Source organism: Babylonia areolata, chromosome 27 (assembly GCF_041734735.1).
Source record: "Babylonia areolata isolate BAREFJ2019XMU chromosome 27, ASM4173473v1, whole genome shotgun sequence".
NCBI classification, from domain to species: domain Eukaryota; kingdom Metazoa; phylum Mollusca; class Gastropoda; order Neogastropoda; family Buccinidae; genus Babylonia; species Babylonia areolata.
The window spans coordinates 38,120,241-38,132,804 of NC_134902.1; the positions used below are offsets into that span (position 1 = coordinate 38,120,241).

Here is a 12,564-nt window from a genome sequence, read left to right on the forward strand (position 1 = left end):
AGGGGGGTAACTGAGTGACATGATGTCGGTTACATAGCTATGGTGAATAAGGGGGGTAACTGAGCAAGGTGCTTATGGTTACAGAGGGATGAATAAGGGGGGTAACTGATAGATGTGATGATGGTTACAGAGATAAATAAGGGAGATGTGAAGGCTACTACAGAGGGATAAACAAGGGGGATAACAGCGGTGTGATGTGGGTCACAGATAGGTAAACAAGGGGGGTTACTGAGCGGTATAATGTGGGTCACAAAGGGGGTAACATTGGTGTGATGTGGGTCACAAAGGGGGTAACATTGGTGTGATGTGGGTCACAAAGGGGGTAACATTGGTGTGATGTGGGTCACAAAGGGGGTAACAGTGGTGTGATGTGGGTCACAAAGCGGGTAACAGTGGTGTGATGTGGGTCACAAAGGGGGTAACAGTGGTGTGATGTGGGTCACAAAGGGGGTAACAGTGGTGTGATGTGGGTCACAAAGGGCGTAACAGTGGTGTGATGTGGGTCACAAAGGGGCATAACAGTGGTGTGATGTGGGTCACAAAGGGGCACAACAGTGGAGTGATGTGGGTCACAAAGGGACATAACAGTGGTGTGATGTGGGTCACAAAGGGTAACAGTGGTGTGATGCGTGTCACAAAGGGGGTAACAGTGGTGTGATGTGGGTCACAAAGGGGGGGTAACAGTGGTGTGATGTGGGTCACAAAGGGGGTAACAGTGGTGTGATGTGGGTCACAAAGGGGGGGGGTAACAGTGGTGTGATGTGGGTCACAAAGGGGGTAACAGTGGTGTGATGTGGGTCACAAAGGGGGTAACAGTGGTGTGATGTGGGTCACAAGGGGGGGGGGTAACAGTGGTGTGATGTGGGTCACAGAGGGGGTAACAGTGGTGTGATGTGGGTCACAGAGGGGGTAACAGTGGTGTGATGTGGGTCACAAGGGGGGGGGGGTAACAGTGGTGTGATGTGGGTCACAAAGGGGGTAACAGTGGTGTGATGTGGGTCACAAAGGGGGTAACAGTGGTGTGATGTGGGTCACAAAGGGGGTAACAGTGGTGTGATGTGGGTCACAGAGGGATAAACAAATGGGGATAACTGAGCGGTGTGATGTGGGTCACAGAGGGATAAATGAAGGGTGGTAACAGAGTTATGCGATGTGGGTACAGAGGGCAGCGTGGCAGACAAGGTGTACATCAACCCGGAGCATGGCTCAGAGTTGCAGCGACAGCTGAGTCAGCTGTGGCAGGAGGGCAAGTTCTTCGATGCCTCTCTGGAAGTGGACAACATCCGTCTGCCTGTGAGTCACCCCCCACCCCCACCCTCCTCCTCCTACTTACTGCTTGCTGCTTCTGTCTCTCAGTCTTTGATTGTGGGAACTGCATCCTTTGGATAACCTAAACAGCCTACATGGCGGGGTAACAACAGTCATACATGTAAAAGCCCACTTGTTTACATATGAGTGAACGTGGGAGTTGCAGCCCATGAACGCAGAAGAAGAAGAAGAATTTTGACTGCAGCTATAGATTATGAATAAAAATTACTGCATTGGGCTTTATTTTAACCTGATGTAGATGTTAAATTCTGAATTCAATTATTGGTTTAAAAAATAGATTTCCCAAGTTGCAATCTTGACTCCTTTTCATGCTTGAGGCTGTGTTGTGTTGACATCATTCAACAGGTTCATTATGCTGCTACCATTGTAAGGGGGTTTGATATGATATGATGATATGGATACTTACATAGCACCTATCCTCGGTCAGAGACCGAGCTTAAAGTGCTTTACAAAGAACGCAGATAAAAGAACCCACTGCGACAAAAGGATTGTACCAGGCAAGATTCTGTAGAAAAAGTCCTTTTGATAGGAAAACAAATAAACTTGCTTGCAGAAAAATGTTGTAAAATACTAAAAGAAAAAAGGCATGGTGCTGCACTGTAGTGACTTGCTTTCCTCAGGGAGAGCAGCCCGTATCTGACAGAGAGAAAGCTGTTGTGACAAAATGTTATGATGCAATGCAGTGCAATACATTTCAATACAATGCAATACAATACAATACAATGCAGTACAATGCAGCACAATAGAATACAATGCAATGCAGTACAATATATGTGATAGTCAGTCGTGTCCGACTATGACCATCAGAACAGCAGAGGAGGCAACTGCTGTTCCGACTATTTGGGCTAGAATTTGATTATAGTGGAGAGTGTCTTGCCCAAGTTACATCCCCACAGTCGACGTTGGGATAGTTCCCAAAGGCCAACTAGCCCACAAGGCTGCAGCACTAAGAGCCAGTTCAATTTTGCCTCCTAGTTTGAGAGTCAGAGTCCTTCACAAAAGACTAAGCTGTAAATGATTTCCCATTGACTGGAGAAACCATTGATAATACAGCTCTCACTTTGCTGTTGGCCCAACTGTAAACTTATGTCAATCTGTGATATAAGCCGAGAGTACAATACAACACACAACACAACACAACACAACACAACACAACACAAACTCACCACAGCTGACCCTGTTTTCCCTCCCCTCCCTCCCGCTGGTTCAGGCCCACAAACTGGTGCTCCTGGCGGCCAGCCCCTACCTGCAGAGTACCTTCCGGCAGGCCAACCCCACCTCCCACCTGGAGGTGAACCTGCCCCGTCACACCAGTGTGGAGGCCGCCCGCAACTTCCTCAAGTACGTCTACCAGGGGGTGCTGCACGTGACGCCCGCCTCTGTGCAGGCGCTGAGGCGTATTGCGGCCATGCTTCAGATCCAGCAGCTGTTGGCCTACTGCGATGACTTTCTCCTGCAGCTGTCGTCAGCATCGTCATCGTCTTCGTCCAACGTGGCTGGCGTGGCGTCGTCAGGGGGCATGGCTGTGCCGCATCGATCGTCTGTTGGTCATCACGGGTCATCGTCACAGGTGGGGTGTTTTTGTTTGTTGTTTGTGTGTGTCGTGTGTGTGTGAGTATGTGTGTGTGTGTGTTTGTGCGTGCGTGCATGTGCATGTGTGTGTATGTGTGTGTGTGTGTGTGTGTGTGTGTGTTTGTCTGTCTGCAGGTGATGATGAATGTTGTTTTCCGTTGTCTCTCACGACTTCTTTTCCAGGTGTGTTTGCTGTGGTGTTTTTTAATTTTGTTATTGTTTGTGTTCTGTCTTTTTTTTTATGCCTCTCAGGTGTGTTTTCTGTTGCAGTGTTTTCATTGTTATTGTTGTTTGTGTCGTCTCTTTGTACATCTCTCAGGTGTGTTGGATCTGTGGGAGGCTGTAGATGTTTGTGTCGTCTCTTTGTACATCTCTCAGGTGTGTTGGATCTGTGGGAGGCTGTAGATGTTTGTGTCGTCTCTTTGTTCATCTCTCGGGTGTGTTGGATCTGTGGGAGGCTGTAGATGTTTGTGTTGTCTCTTTGTTCATCTCTCAGGTGTGTTGGATCTGTGGGAGGCTGTAGATGTTTGCGTCGTCTCTTTGTACATCTCTCAGGTGTGTTGGATCTGTGGGAGGCTGTAGATGTTTGTGTTGTCTCTTTGTTCATCTCTCAGGTGTGTTGAATCTGTGGGAGGCTGTAGATGTTTGTGTCGTCTCTTTGTTCATCTCTCAGGTGTGTTGGATCTGTGGGAGGCTGTAGATGTTTGTGTTGTCTCTTTGTACATATCTCAGGTGTGTTGTCTGCTGTGGTATACAGGATCTTGGTTGTAAGGTTATTAACAGGATTGGATTGAGAAGTGTGTATCGGGGTCATTTTGTCAGGTGAGGACAGGATCGTGTGAACAGGATTTTGAGGTTAGGAGTGGAGAGTGTAGTGGGCATGTACTGGTGACAGCGTTAAATCAGAACTGGACCTGACTGATGGAGAGTTGCTAGCTGTCGCTGTGAGAGTCAAGTCTTTCTGTCATGGTTTTTTCAGGTGAGGAGGGTGTCGGTCAACCTCCGTGAGCCCTCTCACGCTCACCCCTTGACAACAGAGCATGACCCTGCGACCTTGGCCTCCCAGACCCTGCATGACAGCGTCCCACAGACCCTGGCAGCTCCCCCGGTGCAGTACGGGTCTGGCATGGAGCACTACGCACCCGCCGCCCCCAGCAACCCTCGCAAGAGGAGAGCAACCAGCCTAGCGTCGGCTGTGGAGAGGGAGGACAGGGAGGGGCAGAAACTGTACAACGAGGGTGCCAGACAACAGGCGATGGAGGCGCTTCACAGTCAGCAGGAGGCGGCCCCTCCCCGGGCCAAACGCTTATCGCAGGACAGTCTGTGTGTGGAATCCACCGCCCCCTCCTCCTCGTCGTCTGCCTCCTCCAAGGCCTACGTGGACTCCCAGGTGGCGGTGACCTACCACCAGAGTCTGTCCAACAGCTGGCACCGCCCCCTGGAGGACGCGGAGGGCCGGCAGCACTCGGTCCTGACACAGCATCAGTCGTCGGCCGACAAAGTGCACGGGGGGCGGGGCCACCCCTCCTCCGTCATCCACCGGGGGCCCAACCTCCTGGCCGCAGCGTCCTCCTCCTCCCTCCCTCTGTCCCAGGGGGAGCTGATTGCCTCCACCTCCCCCATCACCACCGCCATTATTACCTCGGCTGCTGCGGTGGGTAGCAACAACAACAGCAGCAGCACGGTCACCACCTTCAGCAACAGTGTGGTGGAGGAGAGGGAGGGGGTGGTTCAGTACCTGGCTGACCCCTCAGACCCCTCGCAGCAGCAGGTGGTGGGGGGCGAGGAGGAGAGCGTGCTGGTGCGTCTGCTGCCTGAGGGCCAGGTGCAGATGGAGATAGCGGGGGTGGGGGAGGGCATGCACCTGCAGCACCACAACCCCCATCACCCCCACCACCACACCATGCACATCACTGCCCACCAAACCATCCAGCTGGCCGCGGGCAGCCAGGCCATCCACCTGTCAGCCGGGGACGATGGCGCCATCCACCTGGCGACAGCAGGGGGTGAGGGGGGAACCATCCACCTGACGGAGGAAGAGGCAGCCCAGCTGTCGGGACATGTGCTGGCGTCAGAGCACGGCATCCACCTGTCGGAGCAGGCGCTGGCAGAACAGGTGTGTGCCGCACAGCAGCAGCAGCAACAACTGTCGGCAGGAGACGTGGACGTGCAGTTGGCGGCGGAACAGTCCATTGCGCTGTATGGGGCTAATGGGGGGCAGCAGAGGACAGCGGAGGAGGAAGTGATGGGAATGGAGAAGGGGGGGGAGGCAGCAGTGGTGGTGGACGAGAATGGGCAGGTGGTGGTGAGAGGGGGCTTGGTTGAAAGGACGTCGTCAGCGGAGTTACCCACCCTTGACAGCTGGGGTGGCGAGGGTGAGGAGGTGGTGCTGCAGGGTAGCGGTGTGGGGGAGGAGGAGGTGATGGTGGAGGAGGTAATCGTGCAGTCTGGGGACCTGCTACAGGACGTTGACGTGGCGGCCTGCGAAACGGTGGAGTGCAGCCTCCTGCCCCAGACCTACTGCTCCAGCCCCGAGGGAGGGGAGGAGGAGGAGGTGGTGGAGGACAGGGGTGGGGAGGTGATGGTGGAAGAGGCGAGGGCGGTGGTGGTAGATGGGGGTGGGGGGGAGGAGGAGGCAGCCCTCCAGTCACTGGCCTCCCAGTGGGTGCGGCAGCAGTATGCCCAGGGGACGCCACTGGACGCCGACACAGCCCGCCAGTTTGTGGCCGTGCTGCAGGAGAGGATGTACGGGCAGCAGGCATCGTCGTCAACGGCAACCACCGCCCCCCTCCAGCCCCCACCCCCTGCCTACCAGGAGACGGTGTACGTTCAGCCTTGCGGGGACGACGAGACAGTGTACGTCAGTCAGACCATGGAGGGGGGAGAGCTGGTGGTGGAGACCAGCGTGGTCACGGACCCCCCTCCTCAGCCAGGCGATGTCGACGACGATGGAGACGCTCACACCAGCCTCCTGCCGCAGACCTACTGTTCAAGTCCCCCTCCTCCTCCCCGCGCACAGTCCCCACCCGTCAACAGTTAGGATGGGACGGACAAACAGTTTGGAACTGACAGAGAAACTGTTGATTTCTGTTTTTACACATGGTTTTACCTTCGAGAGACGCTGTTTCTTCTGTTGTTGAGGATTTTTTTCTTTTCTTTTTTTTGTTATGTTTTGGTTTTAAATATTTATCAGCGGTAAGAAGTGGACTATTGCCGTCTCCCTACCTCCTTCCTCACTGCTGAGGTGTTTCTTGGTGCCTGATGTTGGGGGCTAGTGCCGGCCGTTAGTTGCTGTTGGATTTCCTCGTCCACTCGCCGCTGCTCCACCGTGACAGCTGTTCAGTTTCTGGGGTCTTGTGTCCCTCTGGCAATGAAAACCTGCTGGCAGCAACAAGCTGGGTTGGTCGTGCCAAAGGAAGGCCTGTTTCAGGTGGCAGGAGCTGGTGTGTTCCTTGTTGTCTGTATTATTTGCATTGTAAGACTGAAAACACCATGTGAGGAATCAAAAAGTTAACAGGAGGTGTTACAACAAGAACAATTGCAATCCGAAAGTAAAAAAAAAAAAAGTCCTATTTTTTGACGTTTGTTGTGTTACTGCCAAAAGTAATATGAATGCCAGGGATGGGATTTCTCTGAAACTGAGCCTCTCTGAATTTTGATGGAAGAAAAAAAGGTTGACATGTGGTTGCAATATTAACTTCACACTTCCCTTTGACTAGTAACAGCTGGTGACGATGATGGCTGATCCGTTTCCTTGGTCTCAGAATTAATTTGTTTATTATTACTGTTTGTCCTGCAGGTTTGAGAACGATTGGCTCTTGTGATAATTGCCTGTATGGGTCATTGTGTGTGCCACTCTCTGGTGAGTTGACTGACATTTGCAGGAAGCCCTATGTGCTTACAAAAATCTGACAAAAATCTGCTAATGAAATTTATCAACAGTGGATGATGAACATGAGCATATACGTTTGTGCGTATCCTTCACCTTCTCGACAGTGCTAATTTCCTTTTAAAATGGTGAGCTTTTTCTTTAGCTACTTGGGTTGTACTGGCATTTCATGTGCATGAAGGAATGCTGAATGGCTAATAAGGACAATCAGCGCTTTGTTGTGTTCATGTTTGGGGTCAGGGCTTTTTCTTTCTCTCTTCTTTTTATGGTTAACTCTTTTTTAAAATTAAAAAAAAAAATATATCTCTTGCAGGTTGTTGAATTAAAAACAACAACCCCAAAACAACAATAAGAAAAACCATGGCATTGGGTTATGAATGAGAATGCTGTGTCTTGATACTGGACAAACAAAACCAGTCTGTCAGAGTGTCTGTCCTGGTTTTTTTTGTTCACACTGTCTGTCTTAGTTTGGCGACTAGTGGAGCTGGACTTGACACACACCATCATCATGCTTCCATACCTTCTACCTTCTTTAAAAAAAAAAAAAAAAAAAACGTTTTAAAAACAGTTTTCTCCTATGATTACTCCCCATCTCTCTGTTCAAGCCTTCAGACCGACACTGTTAGTTCCCTTGTAACGCTAACGCTAACCCTGCTCTCTCTCCCTCTCTATCCCTCTCTCCTCCCCTCATCTCCCTCTCTCCCCTTCTCTCTCACTCTCCTCTCTGGTCTCCCTCTCTCTCCCTCTCTCCCTCTCTCTCTCACTCCCCCTCTCTCCCTCCCCTCCTCTCTCACTCCCCTCCTCTCTCAATCCCTCCTCTCTCTCTCCCCCCTCCTCTCTCACTCTGGTCTCTCTCCCCCTCTCTCACTCTCTCTCTCACTCCCCTCCTCTCTCACTCCCCTCCTCTCCCTCTCCCCCTCTCTCTCTCACTCCCCTCCTCTCACTCCCCTCCTCTCCCTCTCCCCCTCTCTCCCTCTCTCTCTCTCTCCCCTCCTCTCTCACTCCTCTCCTCTCCCTCTCCCTCTCTCTCCCCTCCTCTCTCACTCTCCTCTCTGGTCTCCCTCTCCCTCCATCTCTCTCCCTCTCTCTCTCTCATTCCCCTCCTCTCCCTCTCTCTCTTTCTCACTTCCCTCCTCTTCCCCTCCTCTCTCTCATTCCCCTCCTCTCAGGCTCACTCCCCTCCTCTCTTTCTCTCACTTCCCTCTGTCTCTCTCTCACTCCCCTCCTCTCCCCCCATCTCTCTCTCTCTCACTCTCATTCCCCTCCTCTCTCTCTCTCTCTCTCTCCTCCTCCTCTCTCTCTCTCTCTCACACTGGGAGTCACTCTCAGGGATGTGGTGACTGCTGTGTGTCAGGGTCACCAGCCCTCTGGGTATGTTCAGGGCTTGACAGCATTTCCTCAGCTCTTTTTTTTTTTTTTTTTCATCTTTTTACCTTCCTTTCTGGGTTCCTGGGCTGTCACTTTCACCTTCACTCGTTCAGTCCTACAAGTGGTCTTTGTATATGACCCATTTTTATACCTTGCTATTAAGGCAGCCATATTTTGTTTGCAGGGGTATCACTTTAAAGAAGGTCATTGTTCTCTCTCCCCCCCCCCCAACACCCTCCATGCTCCCTGCTCCTGAGAGTGGCTTGTTACTGCAAGTAGTGATGCATCTTCACAGCTGAGGGTGTAACTGATGACGTGGGAAAACGATTGTGGCACTTTCACCACAGTCACTTAGTGGTGTGCTCACTACTTTAGTCACAAGTAGAACAGCTGATGAACAACGTGAAGACTTGAAAACCTTGAATGAAATGAATCTATGCTGATTTTCTGTTTGCTGAATGTTGGTTTTTTTTTTCTTTCTCTCTTTGAAAAACCAGATCTTGTCATCAAAACCGCATGCATGATGGGATGATAAAACCACAAGCGTCGTTTTGAAATGTGCATGGTTGTTAAGTGTTGCTGCTAACAGGGCACACTTCCCTGTGACCGACGTTCTGGGAGTCTGTCTGTTCTGAATTTCTGTATTAAGATGCTTTACTTTCATGCATCGTTAACTGGGAACACTGCTACTCTTGATTGTTTTCTGACTGAACTACGGTGTCCCAGTGCGGGTGTGTGTGTGGTGTGTGGTGTGTGGTGTGTGTGTCACTGTGTGTGTGTATGGTATGTGTGTGGGGTGTGTGCATGGTGTATGGTGTGTGTGTGTGTATGGTGTGTTTGTATATGGTGTGTGTGTGTGGTGTGTGTGTGTATGTTGTTTGTGTGTATGTTGTGTGTGGTGTGTGTATGGTGTGTGTGTGTGGTGTGTGTATGTGGTGTGTATGGTGTGTTTAGTATGTGTTTGGTGCGTGTATGGTGTGTGTGTATAGTGTGTATGTGTGGTGTGTGTGTGTATGTTGTGTGTGTGTATGTTGTGTGTGGTGTGTGTATGGTGTGTGTGTGTGGTGTGTGTATGTGGTGTGTATGGTGTGTTTAGTATGTGTTTGGTGCGTGTATGGTGTGTGTGTATAGTGTGTATGTGTGGTGTGTGTATGGTGTGTGTGTGGTGCGTGTGCGTGGTGTGTGAGAATATACATGTATATACTGTATGTCTGTGTGTGTGACAGTAGTTGACTTTTTGTTGTTGTACTTACTGTTCCAACATTGGGTTTTCAAGCACAGTACTTCAGCACTACTTCTACTACTGTACTATTTCTAGTGGGTGTTTCCTTTTTTGGGGTGTGGGGGAGTTAGGTTGATTGATTGATTGATATGGATACTTATATAGCATCTATCCTCAGTCAGAGACCAAACTCTAAGCACTTCACAAATACGGGTTCATTTACACAACAAGCTGTCTGCCTGGGTAGAGCCAACTGATGGCTGCCATTTGGCGCTTATCGTTCGTTTTCTGTGTCATTCAGTCAGATTTCAGGCATGCACACATACACACTAGGACAAACATTTAACATTTTACGTGTATGACCATTTTGTTTATTTACCCTGCCATGTGGGCAGCCGTACTCGATTTTTGGGGGTGTCCATGCTGGGTATGTTCTTGTTTCCATAACCCACCGAATGCTGACATGGATTGCAGGATCTTTAATGTGCATATTTGATCTTCTGTGTGCGTATACACGCAAAGGGGGTTCAGGCACTGGCAGGTCTGCACATATGTTGACCTGGGAGATCAGAAAGATCTCCACCCTTTTCCCACCAGGCGCCACCGAGATTCAAACCAGGAACCCTCAGATTGAAAGTCTGATGCTTTAAGCTTTGGCTGTTGCACCCGTCAATCTGTTGGTGGGGAGGTGCTCTCATATGTCTTCCTTTGTCCTCAAGTTACAGATCATTTCGGTAGGTAAACACAAAATTCAGTTTAATAAGTTTTATTTTTAAGGGATCTCTAGTTGAACGATTTGTGATGATAAGCAGTTTTTAGTGGCTGGTCATTATTTTAATTTCTCTACCTCAAATTGCTGATAACTTTCAGCTACAAATTCAATGAATGAATGATGGCCAAACTGCCTGAAATGTTTCTGTTGGGATAATCGACTTCTTCCTTTTTTTTATTTTTTATTTAGGGGGCGTGGATATCATTGAGTTGTGGATGTCTGCATAAAAAAACGAAACTATACTGCTAGTAAGTGATTATGAATTAGAAAACGTAAAACAGTGAGTGATTGTAAATTAGAAAACATTAAACAGTGTTATTCACTGCATCAGTGAAAGTGTAACAGGTAATGTGTGCAGGCATGATGTGTCTTATCTACGTACAGTTTACCCACAACTGAATCAAGTTTATTTATTTTGATTTAAGTAATCTCAGTATTAACTTTTGATTTATTGTAAACTGGTCCAGTCCCTGAACCAGTCAGTGCAGGTCTTGTTTGAGAATTAGACATGTATGTGTCTGCGTGAACAGCAAAAGGATTTTTTTCCCCTCATTGATGACCTTGACCTTTTACTCTTCCTTCTCTTTTGACCTTGACCTTTGGTCAAACTCAAAGATTCTTGGAATGTTTTAATTTTGTATTCTAAAAGCCCCAGCTGTTGTGACAATGTGTCAGACTGTATAATGTATTATGTCAGCCAAACAGTTTCAGGAAATCGGCAAAAGCATTGAACATACAGATGCCCACCCCACCCAACACACTCCCATCTGGCCATAGATCATGACCAAAGTGACTGGCTGCTTCCAGCGGTGGTAGGTGTGAAATATGCGGACTTCCCTCAGGATGTGGATGGTGAATTATAATTATGTTAATTAATGCCTTGAATATTCAGGAATATCACAGATTTTTCTGCTTGTAATTTAACGAGGTGATGATGAATATTTCAGAAAGTAATCTATATTTGTAAAGATGTTGATGAAAAAAACCACCTGTGCATGTGCAGATATGTGAATCTGGTTGTTTTTTTGTGTTTTTTTTTGTGTGTGTGTGCATGTCAACTGTTAGTGGAGGAGTGACTGACTGAAACCACAGGCACATATGTAAACAAGAGAAGTAGTTGTACGCACTGTCACAGAGCATGTGTTATGTGTAAGGTGCTTGGATTCCTTCCCGTGTTTTAAAAAAACAACAAAAAAACCCTGAAAAACAAAAGTTGATAGCATGGAATCTTACGTGTGGAATTTTACATTGGTTATGAGTGGACAGAATCTTACGTTTCAGTAAGAAGCGAGTGAGTGGAGGGGTTTACAGGTGCTTGTTGAATATCTGTAGAGTGTTGGTTGACATTACAGGGACTTTCTTGGAAAGGGCTCCTAAGGTAGCTGTCATGTATGTGTATGATGCGTCCTTCTTCTGTCACCACACTCGCTGTGAGGGGCTGTTCAGTTTAGAAGGATGTCAGGACAAACAAGAACAGCTGGCTGTGTTATATATGTATCTTGTTTGCAACTAGCGAAACAGTGGTGAGTCACTTGGTGGCAGGTATCGTTTCATTTCCACACCACAACATGAGAGAGGGTGAGTGTTAGTTCTGTGGGCTGTGTATAGATCTGTTCAAATGTTGTTGTTTTTTTGTCATTGTACAGCATGAAATGAATGCATACAGGTTGTTACAAAATAAAATAAGATGATGTTTTTGAATTGTATTGAATTGTAAGAACCAACAAAATGGTGTGCTGGTTTTTTTTTCATGATCAACGGTTTGTAATGTAAGATGATGCAGATGAAACAATGTATGAAGCTTAGCAGAACAGATACGATGGCAAGTCTTGTGTTCTCCTGCGTACAATATTAAAAGAAAAATCCTAGTTTTGGATGAACTGCTGAGAGCACATGTGCCAACAACTTCTGCTGAATTACAAAGTGGGAGAGTGAGGGGCGGGGCGGGGGGATGAAACTGAAAGTGCAACAGTGGCACAGGATAGTTGATTGAACTGCTTGACTGCTGAACCCTGTGCAGTGAAATCAGTGCGGCGTCAGTTGAAGGGCAGCCAGCGCTTCTGTCAGCTGACCAGTGGTTGCATTGATCTTGCTGAAGAAAAGTGATGCAGTCATCCCAAGAGAAGGCAGTCCAAATTCATGTAGAATGGTGACTGACATCCTGACATGTGAGCTGTGGTATCTCAGTAGGTGACCATCTGTCACTTATCAGTGTGCTTATCGGCAGCAGTCAGAGGGTTCAATGATAATGTGTAAAGAAAAGCAGAGAAGTATTATTAGTAAAAAAAAACATGTATGTTAAGAATGAGTCAATTTGTAAACTTGTGCCATGTGGAGAATAACGCAGAAGTGTGTGTGACCAAATATCATGTGTGGAATGTCCAGAAAATCAAGTGAATGGCTAGATGATGC

General features: G+C 48.3%; 1 protein-coding gene across 1 annotated transcript in view; it reads left to right on the plus strand.

Annotated features, from left to right (window-relative positions):
* Window positions 1-7,504, plus strand: part of LOC143301365 (uncharacterized) — a 33,439-nt gene extending 25,935 nt beyond the window's left edge. Inside the window, exons 10-12 of the mRNA XM_076615604.1 lie at window positions 1,163-1,293; window positions 2,540-2,899; window positions 3,881-7,504. Of these exons, the coding sequence (XP_076471719.1) occupies window positions 1,163-1,293; window positions 2,540-2,899; window positions 3,881-5,941 (2,552 nt within the window). The 3' untranslated portion in view covers window positions 5,942-7,504. The remainder of the gene's footprint in view (window positions 1-1,162; window positions 1,294-2,539; window positions 2,900-3,880) is intronic.
* Window positions 7,505-12,564: the final 5,060 nt, after the last annotated feature.